The sequence below is a fragment of the Mesitornis unicolor genome, unplaced genomic scaffold, assembly GCF_000695765.1.
Source record: "Mesitornis unicolor isolate BGI_N332 unplaced genomic scaffold, ASM69576v1 scaffold1856, whole genome shotgun sequence".
Classification (NCBI taxonomy): domain Eukaryota; kingdom Metazoa; phylum Chordata; class Aves; order Mesitornithiformes; family Mesitornithidae; genus Mesitornis; species Mesitornis unicolor.
Genome location: NW_010190034.1, coordinates 12,333 through 26,627, shown reverse-complemented (window position 1 = coordinate 26,627; position 14,295 = coordinate 12,333). Strand labels below are relative to the sequence as shown.

At 43.1% G+C, this 14,295-nt stretch overlaps 1 protein-coding gene across 1 annotated transcript in view; it reads left to right on the top strand.

The window, feature by feature from the left end:
* The window catches only part of LOC104542049 (low-density lipoprotein receptor-related protein 4-like), a gene marked incomplete at its 3' end in the record, with an annotated part of 50,873 nt that overhangs the window by 24,358 nt on the left and 12,220 nt on the right, over positions 1 to 14,295 (top strand). Inside the window, exon 2 of the mRNA XM_010186249.1 lies at positions 6,688 to 6,834. Within this exon, the coding sequence (XP_010184551.1) occupies positions 6,688 to 6,834 (147 nt within the window). The remainder of the gene's footprint in view (positions 1 to 6,687; positions 6,835 to 14,295) is intronic.

The window sequence follows — 14,295 nt, the reverse complement described above, 5'->3', positions numbered from 1 at the left end:
AACAGGTGTGCACGGTGTTAAAGAGGCTATTAAAGGCTGCGCTACAGAACTCCCGGAATAAACAATCAGACGCCCATGGGTTCTTAAAATACAGAAATGAGAAATTAAATGAATCTGTTGAAACCAGGGCAAAATATTCTTATCCTTAGTCAAAATTTGCTCAAAAAGACTTCTGGTGATACCCTTCTATACTTTATGTGGGAGGGGAAAATCACAGCCTTATGCCCATAGCTATTAGGACTTTCTCTCATTTTCCATTTAATTCCATTATTCATATTCCAGTTCTCCTATACAGCCCTAGATTTTTTCTTCTTTGTTACTGTAGCTGTAAAAAAAATGTACTGTATTTTCACATTCAATATCCATTTGTACCTTCTGTTGTCTGTCAGGGATTTTTATATGGTAGGATTTCAATTATAAAAGCTCGTACTGCCATCTTTTTGGTTGTGTCTCTTGTAGTAATGAGGTTGCAGAAAGATGTCTGCCTTCCACTGAAGGGCTTCTGTAGGCTATGAAATGCGGAGTCAGGTGCCTGTCCATGGCAGAGAAGGAACCCAGATCCATGTATTACTCAGTCCTGGACCAAAAGAGTGATTATTCTTTTCAGAGGCTTCTGATTCTGAACTGGACAGTCTTCAACTGTAAATCATGCCAAGTATTTTTGTAGTCCTGGGTTTTCTAAACTTGTTGGTGCTATTTTCCTTGCAGTATAGAACTAAATGGATACTTGACCATGGCTAGCTGTGCTACCCTGTGTTACAGGTACATGCAGAATTGCAGGATGGTACAGGCGAACTGATTGCAGTTAATTTAGTACTACTACTTTAAAAAATAACATTAAGAAGTTATATGTTAATATAAATAGGAAAAGATGCAACTATAACAAGGTCGCGCGGAGTGGAAATGTTTCTTATGTAGTCAGCTTTTGGTACCTGGAAAAAAAGAAAATGTGGAAAGGCAGCATGGTGTTGGCCATATGTGCCAGCATCTTTGGTAGTTCATGCAATATTCTTGGTCAACATCCATTTGAGGGAACTTCATCCATATTGTGGGACTGTGAGAAAATCTTGCTATTGCTAAAATGCTGCTAGGGCCTGACAGAGCTGTTGTTGGCAACATGAATAGTGGGATCAAGTGCACCCTCAGCAAGTTTGCAGATGACACCAAGCTGTGTGTGGTCGTCACACTGGAGGGATGCAATGCTATCCAGAGGGACCTGGCCAGGCTGGAGAGGTGGGCCCATGCCAACCTCATGAAGTTCAGCAAGGCCAAGTTCAAGGTCCTGCACCTGTGTTGGGGCAATCCCAAGCAGAGAATGAATTCAGAACAGCCCTGTGGAGAAGGACTTGAGAGTGTTGGTTAATGAGAAGGTCAACATGAACCAGCAATGTGTGCTTGCAGCCCAGAAAGCCAACCATATCCTGGGCTGCATCTAAAGAAGCATTGCCAGCAGGTTCACTCTCCTCTGGTGAGACCCCACCTGGAGTCCAGTTCTGGGGCCCCCAACATAAGAAGGACATGAAGCTGTTGGAGCAGGTCCAGAGGAGGGCCACAGAGATGATGAGTGGACTGGAGCACCTACACTATGGGGACAGGCTGAGACAGTTGGGGCTGTTCAGTCTGGAGAAGAGAAGGCTCTGGGGAGACCTTATAGTGGCCTTCCAGTGTGTGAAGGGGGCCTACAGGAAAGCTAGGGAGGCACTTTTTGTCGCAGGTAGTGTTAGAATGAGGGGGAATGGCTTTAAACTGGAAGAGAGGAGATTTAGACTAGATATTAGGAAGAAATTCTTTCCTGTGAGGGTGGTGAGACACTGGCACAGGTTGCCCAGGGAAGCTGTGGGTGCCTCCTCCCTGGAAGTGTTCAAGGCCAGGTTGGACAGGGCTTTGGGCAACCTGGTCTGGTGAGAGGTGTCCCAGCCCATGGCAGGGGGGTTGGACTGGATGATCTTTAAGGTCCCTTCCAACCCAAACCATTCTGTTATTCTATAGACCCTGAAGAGAAGGAGCATGTTCATCTCAACATAAGAAAGGAGGTTTTTTACAGTAAGAACAATCATTCACTGGAACAACCTCCCTAGGGATGTGGTAGAATCTCCATTGCTGTAGGTTTTCAAGATGGGACTAGACAGGGTGCTGGGTAATCTCATCTAGGCTCCCTTTCCCACTAAAGGTTGGACCAGGTGGTCTTTCGAGGTTCCTTACAACCTGGGCTGTTATGTGGTTCCATGTTGAAGCAAAAGCCTGTAGAAGGTCGAATTGATACAAAATAGTGGTAAGAGCTGCCATCTGTCATTATTTTTACTGAAAATAGGATTAGCACCTCTCCATTTGGAAAAAAGTTCACCATCAGGACTTAAAAGAAACAGTGTTTTCACTCTCCCAGGTATCTGCGGTCCCTAACAAAACAAAGGCTACAGAGTTCAGTTTGTGAATTACTCTGTCCACTTCAGCCTCCTTTGTCATGTCAGTATTTCTGTGCATCTGTGGCAAATACAGATGTTATCTAATAGCTCTGAGGGTTGCAAGCTTTGTATATAAAGTTTTTCTTTATGGGCTATATTATTTGGCCTCATGAAGAGTTGCTGAGGGTAGGGAGGGAATAAGATAAGAAGAAAAAAGCAGAGTAAAAACTTATTGTTTAAGCAACCCTGCCCACTCCACCCCATTCCCCCCTCCAAAAAAAAAAGTGCAGAAATAACAGGATGATTAGTAACTCTTGCTCTTCAGCCAGAAATGACATAACTGTTTTGCCAATTTTAGACATAAAATTACAAAGATCCTAACTATCTTTTTAGGAGGGGGAAGGGAAGAACCCACCCTCCCTCAGGAGACGTTTCATTTGTCAGATAAACATGAGGATGGGTGAGGGTGTTTGGAAGGAATCTGAAGAAACTGAGCATACCATGCTAAATTTAAGGTGATGGCAGATGTTAGCTCTGAGGCCTGTGTTTAGACTGACTTCCTGTTTTTAAAATCTGGAGGCTGTTTGTATAATACTTTGCTATGAAAATGTTTGGTTACTGGATCCTGCTGCTATCACATCTGGAGGGAACCAAACTACAGACAGTGAAGATGACTTTTTGTTTGTGCGTACCCATGGGCAAGTGAGAGAATAGGAAACTAGTGTGGTGGTCATGAGGTATCAAGAGAAGCCATGAAGGTTCAGTGATACCAGCTCAACACCTGGCAATGCCTATTTTTATCTTTTATGTATTGTTTTGTATATATTGCATTGTTAAAATATGTCGGGTTTTTGCCTCCTGCGTAAGTGAAATGTTTTTTTAGTACAGAGGGTTGGTAAAAAGTCCCAGCCTGCGGTGTGATGAAAAGTTTTAGGAAAAGCGTTGGTCATGGCTAAGCCCAGAGGTACCCCTCATTGCTCCTGCTCCAGAAGAATGCGCAGAAGTGTAAGCAGATCCGTCTGCTTTGATTGCTGGTCCAGTTGCCTGAACAGCAAGTTCTGACTTCCGTCCAGCTCCTGGACCCCTGACTAACAGCGATTGAAACGTGACACTGGAGGTTTATGTTCCACCCTAGTGCGTGCTTGCTTAGTCTTCTGTCTCACACTCCCTATGTTTAATGAGAGCTCGTCATTAAAAAGCAAGTCTTCCATTGAGGCTTTTTGCACTAAATGTGCTACTTCTGCCTGTGTTTGAGGGAGTTGGAGAAAACATGTTTCTCATCTTTATCTTTCCTGGCCCTCTACTGTTACAGATACAGTTACAGGGCAGTGTCACTGGAGCTCCACGCACTGGGAAATAATCATGGGACACCAAGGGTGAAATACTATCCATGTTGAAATCATTGAGAAAATTCTTGTTGTCTGCAGGGCGTCCCAGACTTTGTTCAACCTGTTCTTTTTATTGGGTAAAGACTCTTTATCCACGATTGGTTCTTCTGGTGCTGTTCACAGGTGGGAATTAGTGTGCTCTCCAAATAGTAATGTGCTTTACTTGTCCAAGTGTAAGACTAGGGTAAATAATGATTTATTAAATGCATCATTATAGTGACTAGAAGGTTAGTTACCCTAAAGGTCACAAATCACAAAGCATTAGACTTGCAAAGGTCATAATTTGGACTAGTTAAGCAAAGTATGCTTACATAATGGTCCTACAGATACAGGCTAGCACACATGAGAGGATGTTGGTATCTAGGTCTTAATGTATCCTTTGGCTTTCAACGATTTCTATAGCATAGTAAAAGCACAAGCCAGAGCTGGTTGAACATAGCAATTTTAATGAGGTGGGAAGAACAGATTTAATACGTGTGTGTGTATATTTATATATAAAACCTAATATTAGTAGCAACTTTTGGAGATAACAGCGTGTTTGACAATACAACAGACTAAGTTGCAATTTGCAGGTATGGACAGCAGCACTAATTCTTTCTCTGCTGTCGCAGAGCTCTACCTTCATTCTGCTATTGGGGAGCTAAAATAACTCACTTCTACTTTTTTCCCTCAACTCTCTCATTTGTGCTTATCCAGAAATAATTAAGTATATTCCCCTAGTTTAAGACTTGTATGCCTTGATGTTTGATCCTTTCCTGTTGGTGAAGCTACCCAAAGACATAGTGGAGCCGGGGCAAGACAGAACCAGTCACTAGTATTTTCAGATTTGTGTTTTTCTAGGAGTAATGAGGATGATGATTGTCTTTGTGTACTCCAGCAGGAAGGGGTATTGGAGCTTAAAGTAGCTGAGATAATTGCTTTGGAATACTGCTGAGTATAATGGTACAAAAATTGCTTTGGAAAAGGGGATTTAAACAGCAGCTGCTTTGGATACAATATACAGTTAGTTCTGCCTTTCTAAATAGTGGTAGGCAACAGCAGAAGGTGGTTTGTCCTGAATTTCCTGTGCTGCCAGTTTGAAGTAACCTCTTTGATTTTGGGGGAGGTTTGCGGTTGTTCTGAATTTCCTTCTGTTTATTTCTAATAGTCAGAGATGTTGCATCGATGATGCATTGCTTTTCCTTAGGGAGGTCTGTGCAGCTTTTTTTTGCCTTCTGACTCTACATCACCCACCTGTTGTCTTTTTGAGATCACTTTTGCCCTGACCATACTTGATAAAACCTTTGAGCATCTGATTGCTCTGTCCCCTTTCATTTGCCTTTTCTTCTTTCTGCTCTTTACTTACCTCATGTTCTTCCTGCCACTATCTGTTGTTACACCAGATATTGGCCGCTTTCTCTAGCATCTGCAGTAATACCTTGAGATGGTGTGTAGCAAGGCCTTGCAGCCTGCAGAGGAGCAGTTGGGAGCAGGCAGCAGGGACTGGCAGAAACCTCAGCCAAGTTTGTTGCAGAAGAAACTTATCATGGAATTGTTTCTCAAGGAAGAAGTACATCCCCTCTTAACTTAAATCTTAGTTTAACTTGCACAAGTGGATGTCTTCACTGAAGGGAATTCTGCTGTTGAGAGAGTTTGCAGAATAGTTACATAAAATTTTGCAGATACTGCTTTTCTCAATTAGAATGGTCAGTAAGGAACTTATGAGGCTTTTTTTTTCTTGCTTAGCTCATGGTTCATCACAGATGTACTAGATGTAACAAATGAGATCAAAAAGTCTGCAAATAGTTCAGGATGCATATAACTCACTTGGGGCAGGTATCCCCCTGTACTTCTTTCCTTATGATCTATGGTTTAATCTGAGAGCTTTTGGGTTGTTTGAATTGTGGAAAGAAGGAACCATGAAAAAACAATCCAGTCACAGACTAGCCTGAGGGGATTGTTGATTGATAGAATAATCATTTGTTTAACAGTGATATTGATTACATAGATTGGCTAGATAACGTCAAACAGCAGTTCAAGCATGACCTTCTCATTTTCCAGAGGTGGGCTATAGCCTATTCTCTCTCAAAGCAGAGAATTATTAAGAGAATGTGTGGGATAACATAACAAATAGTTGCATTTGCACAGGGGGGGAGAGTCACAGCTGTGCAGAGTATTGTTCTGTAGCTGGGAGAAAAGGGTTGGGAGCTCCTTAAGCTAACTTTAGGCTGGAAAAAAAATGTTCTTATCGGAGTCTATATTGACATTTGGACTGCGTTTTCTTTTGGTCAGTTTGTAGAGTTGAAAATCCTTTTGCTTTCACAAATGTCAGTTATGTGTAGGATAATGTCACAGCGCAGTCCCTACAGATAAATTAGAAAGGATGTATTCTTTTTCTTTCACTGGCATCTGAAATGTCTAAAGGTGTAACATGTAAAAGGTTTGCTTGTAGAAAGTTCAGAGTCTGGAGAAGACCCCAGATAACTTTCTGATGTAGCATCTTTACTGGTCCTTCTGTTGTGGTGTCAGAACTAAGTGAAGTAGCAGCAGCACTGTGCTCTAGAAGAAGACTGAGTTTGTAAAATAAAAAGGGTCTTCTGATACCTGGCTTTCCTTGAATTTGATTGTAACTAGTGCCGTGTTGTTTTCCAGCTAACTGATTCCCAAAGCTCCTTTTGGCAAGTTGCTATTTGTTGTTGCCTTCAAATAGCCCGATTCTAGGAAACTCTGCATAATACTTGATCTCCTATTTCAACAGTGTGAGGGGAGTGAATGTTTTCCTTTGCAGTAGAGTATGTGTTCATACATGTATGTGTGTATGGAGAAAAACTGTAATATCACTTTGTATTTAATGCATTTACCATAAAATAGACAGATCTCTTCAAAAGATCCTTTTTTCTTTGTCTGTTCCTTTGCAGGTGTTACGAGTAGCACCGAATGCTCCTGTGGACGCAATCATTTCACGTGTGCTGTCAGTGCATTTGGGGAATGCACATGCATCCCTGCTCAGTGGCAGTGCGATGGGGACAATGACTGTGGGGACCACAGCGATGAAGATGGCTGCAGTAAGGATACCACTGGCTTGTGTTTGTAGGAACTGAATGTTTTAACTTTTTCTCTGTAGATGCTTCTCTGTTTTACAGACATGTCCTACTTTTGTATGACAGCTGTTTAAGACTGTAGATGATGTACTTTTGACTGACTCCCGTACTTTAACAGAGCTAGTGTCCATTGACATAAAGCATAGTGAAAGCCCAACTCTGCCTTTTGCAGCTGGTTTTAGACGTCTGTCGGATGCGAGTGTTTTAGAGGGAAAGGAAGGACAGAGAGAAGTACCTCTTTTTTTCCCGACCTTGCAAAAGCACTGTGAACTAAATTATATGGTTTTGCTATAAATACCAGTGGAAAATAAATAAGCAGTGTGAAGAAGTGTATTCAGGATTGAGGGTGTCTTCCCTCTTCAGTTAACACTCTAGTTTCTATCCTGGCTGCCCTATGAAGAGAGAAGGTGAGGATGGTAATCCTTGGAATCTGCTGAGAGAAGTTACTTTGCAGTTACTGTGTATCTGCATACTGTCAGCATCTGGGTAGCTGAGCCCAACTAGGAGAGAACTGATTAAGAAGTGTCACTCCTAATGGATTTAGCATGAAATAGATGAATTGGAAAAGAAAAGCCCTTTCCCTGGGGCCAGAAGTACGTTGCTTTCTTCCTTCATCTCTTTGGATTCCACAAACCTTGATAGAATTGAAGGGTGGGAAAAAAGGCCCAATTTCATGGAAATCCTTTCCTAAAAGTCTTCATAACTCTGAAGATATGAGGGTTCTGTCAATGGACATGATTGAGCAGTTTATCTTCCTCTGTTGGATGTTTCTCTAGCCTTCCCTGGTTTCCACTGTTGACTGCTGTAAGGAAAGGAGCTTTCCTCATCTGTGAAATACTGTTTTGGAGAATCTCCTTCTCCTAAGAGATCTCAACCCAGTGCTGTGAAAATTTGATTCCATCTCACTTCTTATTTCTTAGAATTTTTCAAATAGTGACCAACATGGAAGACCTTGGGTGAAAAATGGGGTTTTGAAAAATAGGTTACCTGCAAACTGAGGTGATTTGGTTTAAAGATTATTTGTGAAAGGGTTGTTGGGCAAGGAAGTGACCTTAACTGGAGAAATCAAAGAAAGTGGAAGGAAAACCTGCATGTTTGCATCCAGTGAAGAGAAGTGTGAATTTGAGAGCTTGCTGTGCTTAAGAAAAAGGAGATGAGGTTCTGGGAACTGAAGAAATAGCATTAAAATCTCAAAAGGGCAGGAGAGAAGAGGCTGTATTTAACTACTCAGGCTGAAAAAGGAGAAGATGAGCCAGGAATATAGGGTTTTGGGAGGTTAAGCATATCCAGTAACTCACCTGGTTGTGCTAACTGAGCACAGAGGAAGATTCGAGGGGTGGGAGGAGTTTTGCAGGTGAGGAGGTTGTTTATGCTGACTGTGCCAGCATAAAGAAGGCCACAGGAGTGCAAGAATAGGGGCAGGGTGTGAGCCCCTTGGAACGGCAATTCAAAATTTAAATTAATTTAAGCTTCTCGCAAACCAGCACTGATGCTTGCACATACTATGAGATACAGTAGTTCACAGATTTTGTTTCCTTCCCTGGCCATCTCTCTGTGACATGCATACAGCATTCTGGTCAGAGTGAAATTTTGGACAACTTCTCTGTTTTGAACTTGGTTTATTTTACTGACTTACACCAGGTCTGAAATTGGTGAATACTTTTTTAACACAAATAATGAACTGTAGGTTTGAGTTGTCCTGATGAGGTCATCCTGCAAGCCCCAGAGATATTAAAGGCCTAATTAAGAAATTAGTGAGATTCCTCAAAAACCATAGGGCTAGCCTTCATGCTGGAGTGACCCCAGTGGTTTGTTTTGACTCAGGAACCTAAGTCTATGCAGACACTCATATGGAGTCTTCTGAGATGCTAAAGCTGTCAGGAGTGTTTTTCAGCAATGTATGGAAGTACAACTCTGAGTTTTAAAGACAGGAATTAGAATATCATCAAGTAGTTGAATATTCTGGTATGAAGAATGAACATAAGTGATTGCGAGGAATCCCACATTTTCCCTGGTCTGCCTCAGGCTGGTCTTACAGGAATTTCTTTTTTCTTCTGTGACTGTCCAAACTTTTCAGAGAAATAAAGGTGTGACCATGCTTATTTTAAGGTCTAATTTTCCTTCATGGAATCAGCTCATATGTATGCTGTAAGCCGACACAATGACAGGGATGGGTTCCTGAGAGAGATCTGTCTCATGGGAAGACATTGGACTGCTGGACTCCTGGTAGAGCAAGAGAGTGAAACCTGGAGTGGGAGAAAAGGTGAAAATCACTTTAGCAGGTCAGGATTCAGTTTTGCATCTGTGTCTATGTAGCACTGCATACACTTCAGTAGTTTGCTCAATTCTATATTAATGCAATTTTCTAGCCTTGAACTAATCCTCTCTCATTTCAGTTAAAGCATGACAAACAGCTTGAAATGCACTGTGTAGAAGTAAGCAAGATACTCAGTAGAAGAGGAGTTGCATCTATGAAAAACAGAAGCAGACACAGGGAATGTTTCTTCCTTTTAAGAGAGTTTTTCAGTTTTGAGATAAATTCTTAAAATGAGAGGTTTTTTTTTAACGTTCTGATAAAGACTATAAAACAAATTGCCACTTTTTGAGTCAGTTGCACTAAGTTTTTCTTCAGCTGTTACCCTTTCTGTACACCCCAGTCTGACTGACTTCCAAGTACATATTTTTCACTTGTATTGGTGTCCTAGGATTGTCTGCCTCTCATAAGCATTTTCGTGTCGTTTTTGGGAGAGCCCTGCCTCTGCTTACCTGGCTGTGACAGGAACTGTTTTTCTTGCAGATCTGAAGCCCTGCTGTGACGGGAGCCAATTATTCCGTGACATGTTTGCTTCCTGCTCTGGATCATGTTTACAAGCCAGAGTGCTGTAGTAATAATAGTAATAAGCAACCTCCCAGCTGTCATGCCAGCTCCATGGACTTTCTCTGGTGTCAGCTCGCTGGCTTGCTGACAGTGTCTGGCTTGGAAGCCTTGCTACACACGCACAGAGTAGCTCAGCTGCCTTCCAGCCTTGTGCCAACAGAGGCTGCTTTGGACTGTCCCTAACGAAAGCTGCATGCAAGAGGAGGAATGGTTTTCATTCTGCCCTCCTGCATGTGCTTTGAAGTCCAGCGTGGTGTGAATGAGCCTTACTTCCTGCGGCAGGGGTGAAAGGACAACTGAGTAAACTTGGCCTGGGGGTTGATAAATAGTTCTGTTTCTCCTAAGATACACCAGATCCCCTTGCAACCACCCCCAGTAGAGCCTTCTTACTTGCATTTTGGGTCTGTATCATACCTCATCAGCTTGTAAACGTGTAGCTCCTTGGGACACAGACTTGCTTGCTTAGCTCCATGCACTGTTGTACAATACTTTTTTCATTAAAGGGAGTGAGGAAAATTTTTCTCTTTTACCTTAAAGCTTACTGAAAGTGGTCTGTTGTACTCATCTCATTGGGAAATGTAGGGAGTTCCTGTTGAGCTACAACTCACTCAAGCCCAGGAGAGGGTCTGTTCCTTGCCAGCAACAGGGCTATCAGTATAGCCTGCTTATCAGTCCCACAACAAAATTTTTGGGGGTGATGTGAGGATAAAAATCTCATAGATCTTTTACTAAAATGAATGGAAACTTTAGAAGAATCATCTTACCTCTGCCCTTCACTTAATCACCAGTCTTGCGCTCAGATGCAAGAGCTCAGGTGAAGCTTCACTTCTAAACTTCAAATTTAACGAATTAGGAACTCTTGATGAGTTCAAATTTCTCTTGAAAAGACACCAGTTCCATATCTGGAACCATACTTCATCGTTTTATTGGGCTCGGAGTACGTGTGTTTCCTTTAAAAGACATCAGAATTAACGCAGTGCCCCCTCGGGCAGAGTGCTTGTGATCAAAGGGCTGTGAAAGATTGAGTGCTGATACTCTCTTAAATTTTTTTTTAATCTATCTTTTTTTCTTTTGACCAGCAACATCCTTAAACACAGCTCAGCAGTGTGACTGGAAATACTTATGTTATTCTAGAACTAGATTTTCCAAAAAGTAGTTAGTAAAATGTAGTGTCTCCTTTTTCTTCCTGAGGGAAGACTAATGTCCTTAATTCTTATTTCTGGACTTACTGCCCACTGTGCCACAGATCAGCAAACAGTTCTGTTTGTGTGTGTGTACGTGCTTATACACGTACGCGCTGGGGGTCACGCTGCAGTTATCTCTAATAAGTAGCATAAGTTTTTGAGTTTGTATTTATTTTTTAAATTAACTTCTCATTCTTCACAGGACCGAGAGCTTCTCTAATTAAAGCAGCAGTATTGTTCAAACCGCTGCGCTCCAGAGCTCTGAACACCAGTTGCTCGCTGTCCCTGGGTACAAAGCAACCTGCTCACCGCAGGCAGCGGGTATAAAGTGTTCAAAGGACAGTGGGACGTGATTCAGTCTGCGTTTCACCTTATAAACTTCCCTTTTCCCCCCGCCCTCCCCCTTCCCCTTGTGCTCGACCATAAAAGAGCACCCTGTGTAATTGGGGTTGGGGGAGGGGGAGGAATAGCAGGCTTGCGATAGACCTAGCTTTGCTGAAACCTTGGATGATGTCCAGTGTGACCATGCAGAGGGATGAGCTCAGGGAAATGGTTGGAAGTTCAAAGGCCTTTTTGTATTGCTCGCTGTCAGTTGACAGATGTGCTGTCTTGGGCTGTCGCTGCCCAGCCTAGCTCTTCCCACTGCCTCTCCTTCCTTGGGCTCGTTCCCCATCCTGTCTCTCTGCTCCAAGTCCCTGTTAGTCCCTGTCTGTCTGAGCATTTTTCCGTCTTCAGCTCCATCGTAGGACATGCCTTTGCTCGTCTCTTTTAGGAAAATATTGTTTCTTCGCACATGCATGGGGAGATCAAGCTGGAATTGAGTAGGGAAGGGAGGATGAGGTTTAGCTGTGTTTACTGTTGCATTACCTAATCCCGCTATGAGTAGCAGTGAAAGCAAGTTAGTGCAATCTGTGATTACTTTCTCATCAGTGCAAGCAGTGCCTATGAAGATCTTGCAGCTTTCTTAAGAAGTAATAAATATCCTTCATTTTACAGGTTGGGCAAGTGGGGCTAAAGAGACAGAACTGTCCCATTGTCATGCAAGCATCAATATCAAGCTGGGAAGAGAATATAGGGGCTCTGTTTCTAGTCTTCTAGATGCTAATCCAACTTGTCCAGAAACATCTTCTTCCATCTCTGGCAGTGAAAGGAAGTCCTGCTGCTTCATTTGTATTGCCATGTACTCTTCTTTTGACTGTGGAAGTGTGGCTTTTAAAATTAGCTATATGAGTTAAAGCAATACACTTACCAAATTGTATAGCTGCTCCATGATGTCAGGACAAAATATAGTGGAGGTTGTTTGAATGTCCTAAGTGTGACCCCTTAGCTTTTGAATTTCCTCTTAACTTCAAATTTCCAAACACTTTGGACATATTTACAACAGTCTAGTAGTTAGTAGTAAGCCCTCAAGTTTTAACTCCATAGGAATAAAACTCATAAAAATATGAAGTAATAAATGACCAACAGAAGGGCTGAATAAAAACAACCCTAGAGCAAAGGACTGTACAGTGGAACTGAAGCCTCGTGTGTTTAGAGCAAACAGAAGGAAACACAGGAATGTTTCAGTGTAGGCAGTTTGCTTTTTAATGGGGAAAATGGATCGTGAATTGGGAGGACAAAGCCAGGAAGGGGGTTAGGAAGAGACTGCCCCCGTGTGAAAGCTGCTCCCAGAATCTCTTGCATTTTCATTTGAAGCATCTGTCTGTGACCATTATTAGATTCAGGTTATGAGTTTACATGGATCCCTACCCTGATCCCATTGGCAGTTCCTCTGCTCCATGGGACATCAGCTCTCATTTATTAGGTTTTTTTTTTTGGTCTTAAGTGGGTTTGTGTTTTTTATCCTCCTTTAAGGGAGAGCTCCTGTAGAAGGGGATTTATCTCCCCCCTGGTGTAGTCTGGGCTGGCACACACTTGCTGTCTGCTGCGGTGGGAATTAGGTCCTCCTTTGAATGTGGCAGTTTGTGTTTCACCCTCTTCCCGCTGCTCCCCCTCCCCTGTGCTTGAAGCTCAATTTTTATATTTAGAGGGAGTATGAAATTGGCTGAACTGCTCCCTGTAGGGGTGGAATTTCATTCTGTGTTGTTACCTCATGAAGGGATGCAGCAGTTCAGTGGGATAATGGTGTCGGCTCTGAACCAGTGCTAATGGCCTAACCCTCTGGGAGCCTGAAGAATTCTCCCCTGGAGAGTCAGCATGCAAATTCCCTTCCAGGCGGCTCCTGTGCAGTCCTTTGGTGATTCGTCATGCTGGGACTGGGGAGAGCAGACAGAAAAGCATATGCTGGGGGGATGGTCTTAGTCTTGAAACAGCAGCTGAGGCTGGGGAAGGCTTGCTCAGCGTGCAGTGCATGGGGGGCAGAGGGCTGATCTGTGGGACTGACCCTCTGAATCCAGAAATCTGTCTTGGTTTTGTTTGGAAGCAGAGTTTGGGAACTGGAGTGTTTTCCCCCTCTGCCTGCCCTGGTGAAGAAGGGAAAGCTCCCTCTGGATTTTGATGCAGCAGCACAGGGTGCTCAGAGAAAGTGCAGTATAAGGAAAGCCACTGGAAGACCAGGGTGCTGTCAAACCTGTGTGGTGAAAATACAGACTTGTATGCTTCCCTCTCCTTCATACCTCTCGAGGGCCTAGAAATAGCTGGATCTGACCTGGACATACCTGCATGGGGCATCCTGGACATGATGGGAAGAACCTTTTCCCAAGGGCCAGTGTCAGATTCTGTATTTGGTCACCTAGTGTATGGTTCACCCTTGAGAGCAGTGATGTCTGCAGTGATGTCCTCTCAGATATCAGAGATGCCTGCGCCTGCCATCCTGCAGGTATGATTGAGGAGATGATCCAAATTTGCGGTTAAGAAAAGAGATGTTAAAACAAGTCTAAATTTAACTGCACTAGTGTATTCTTAGGGTGCAGGGCTTTTAGGACAGGCCCTTGGTGAGAAATGTTGGAGGACTTGCTGTAAAGTGCAGTGAATGACTCTGTATGGTGTAATCCATGCTTCTTTCACAGGACATTGGCAGCAGTCCTGGGCCAAGGGGAAATGGAGGGTTGAAGAAGCTGGAAAAGCTGAAAATGTGACTATTTGTTCTCCTTATTAAATCCTCTCCTTGTGTGTGTGGCTGCTGTCTTCACCTTCTTTTACACCCCCCTTCTTCTTGTGCTCCCACCTCCAGGATAGCATTGTCAGGGGAAGAAGTAGCAGCATAGCAGAAGCAGGCTGGCCCGCCTGGTGACAGATTGGAGATGCTGCTAACAAGCTGGGTTGGGATGAAAGGGTTTCAGGCACTGCCTTCTCCAGCCTTTGCCCCTTTGCATCGCTGAGCAAACGTTGTTCTTTGGAGAACACACCTGTAAGGAACAGTCT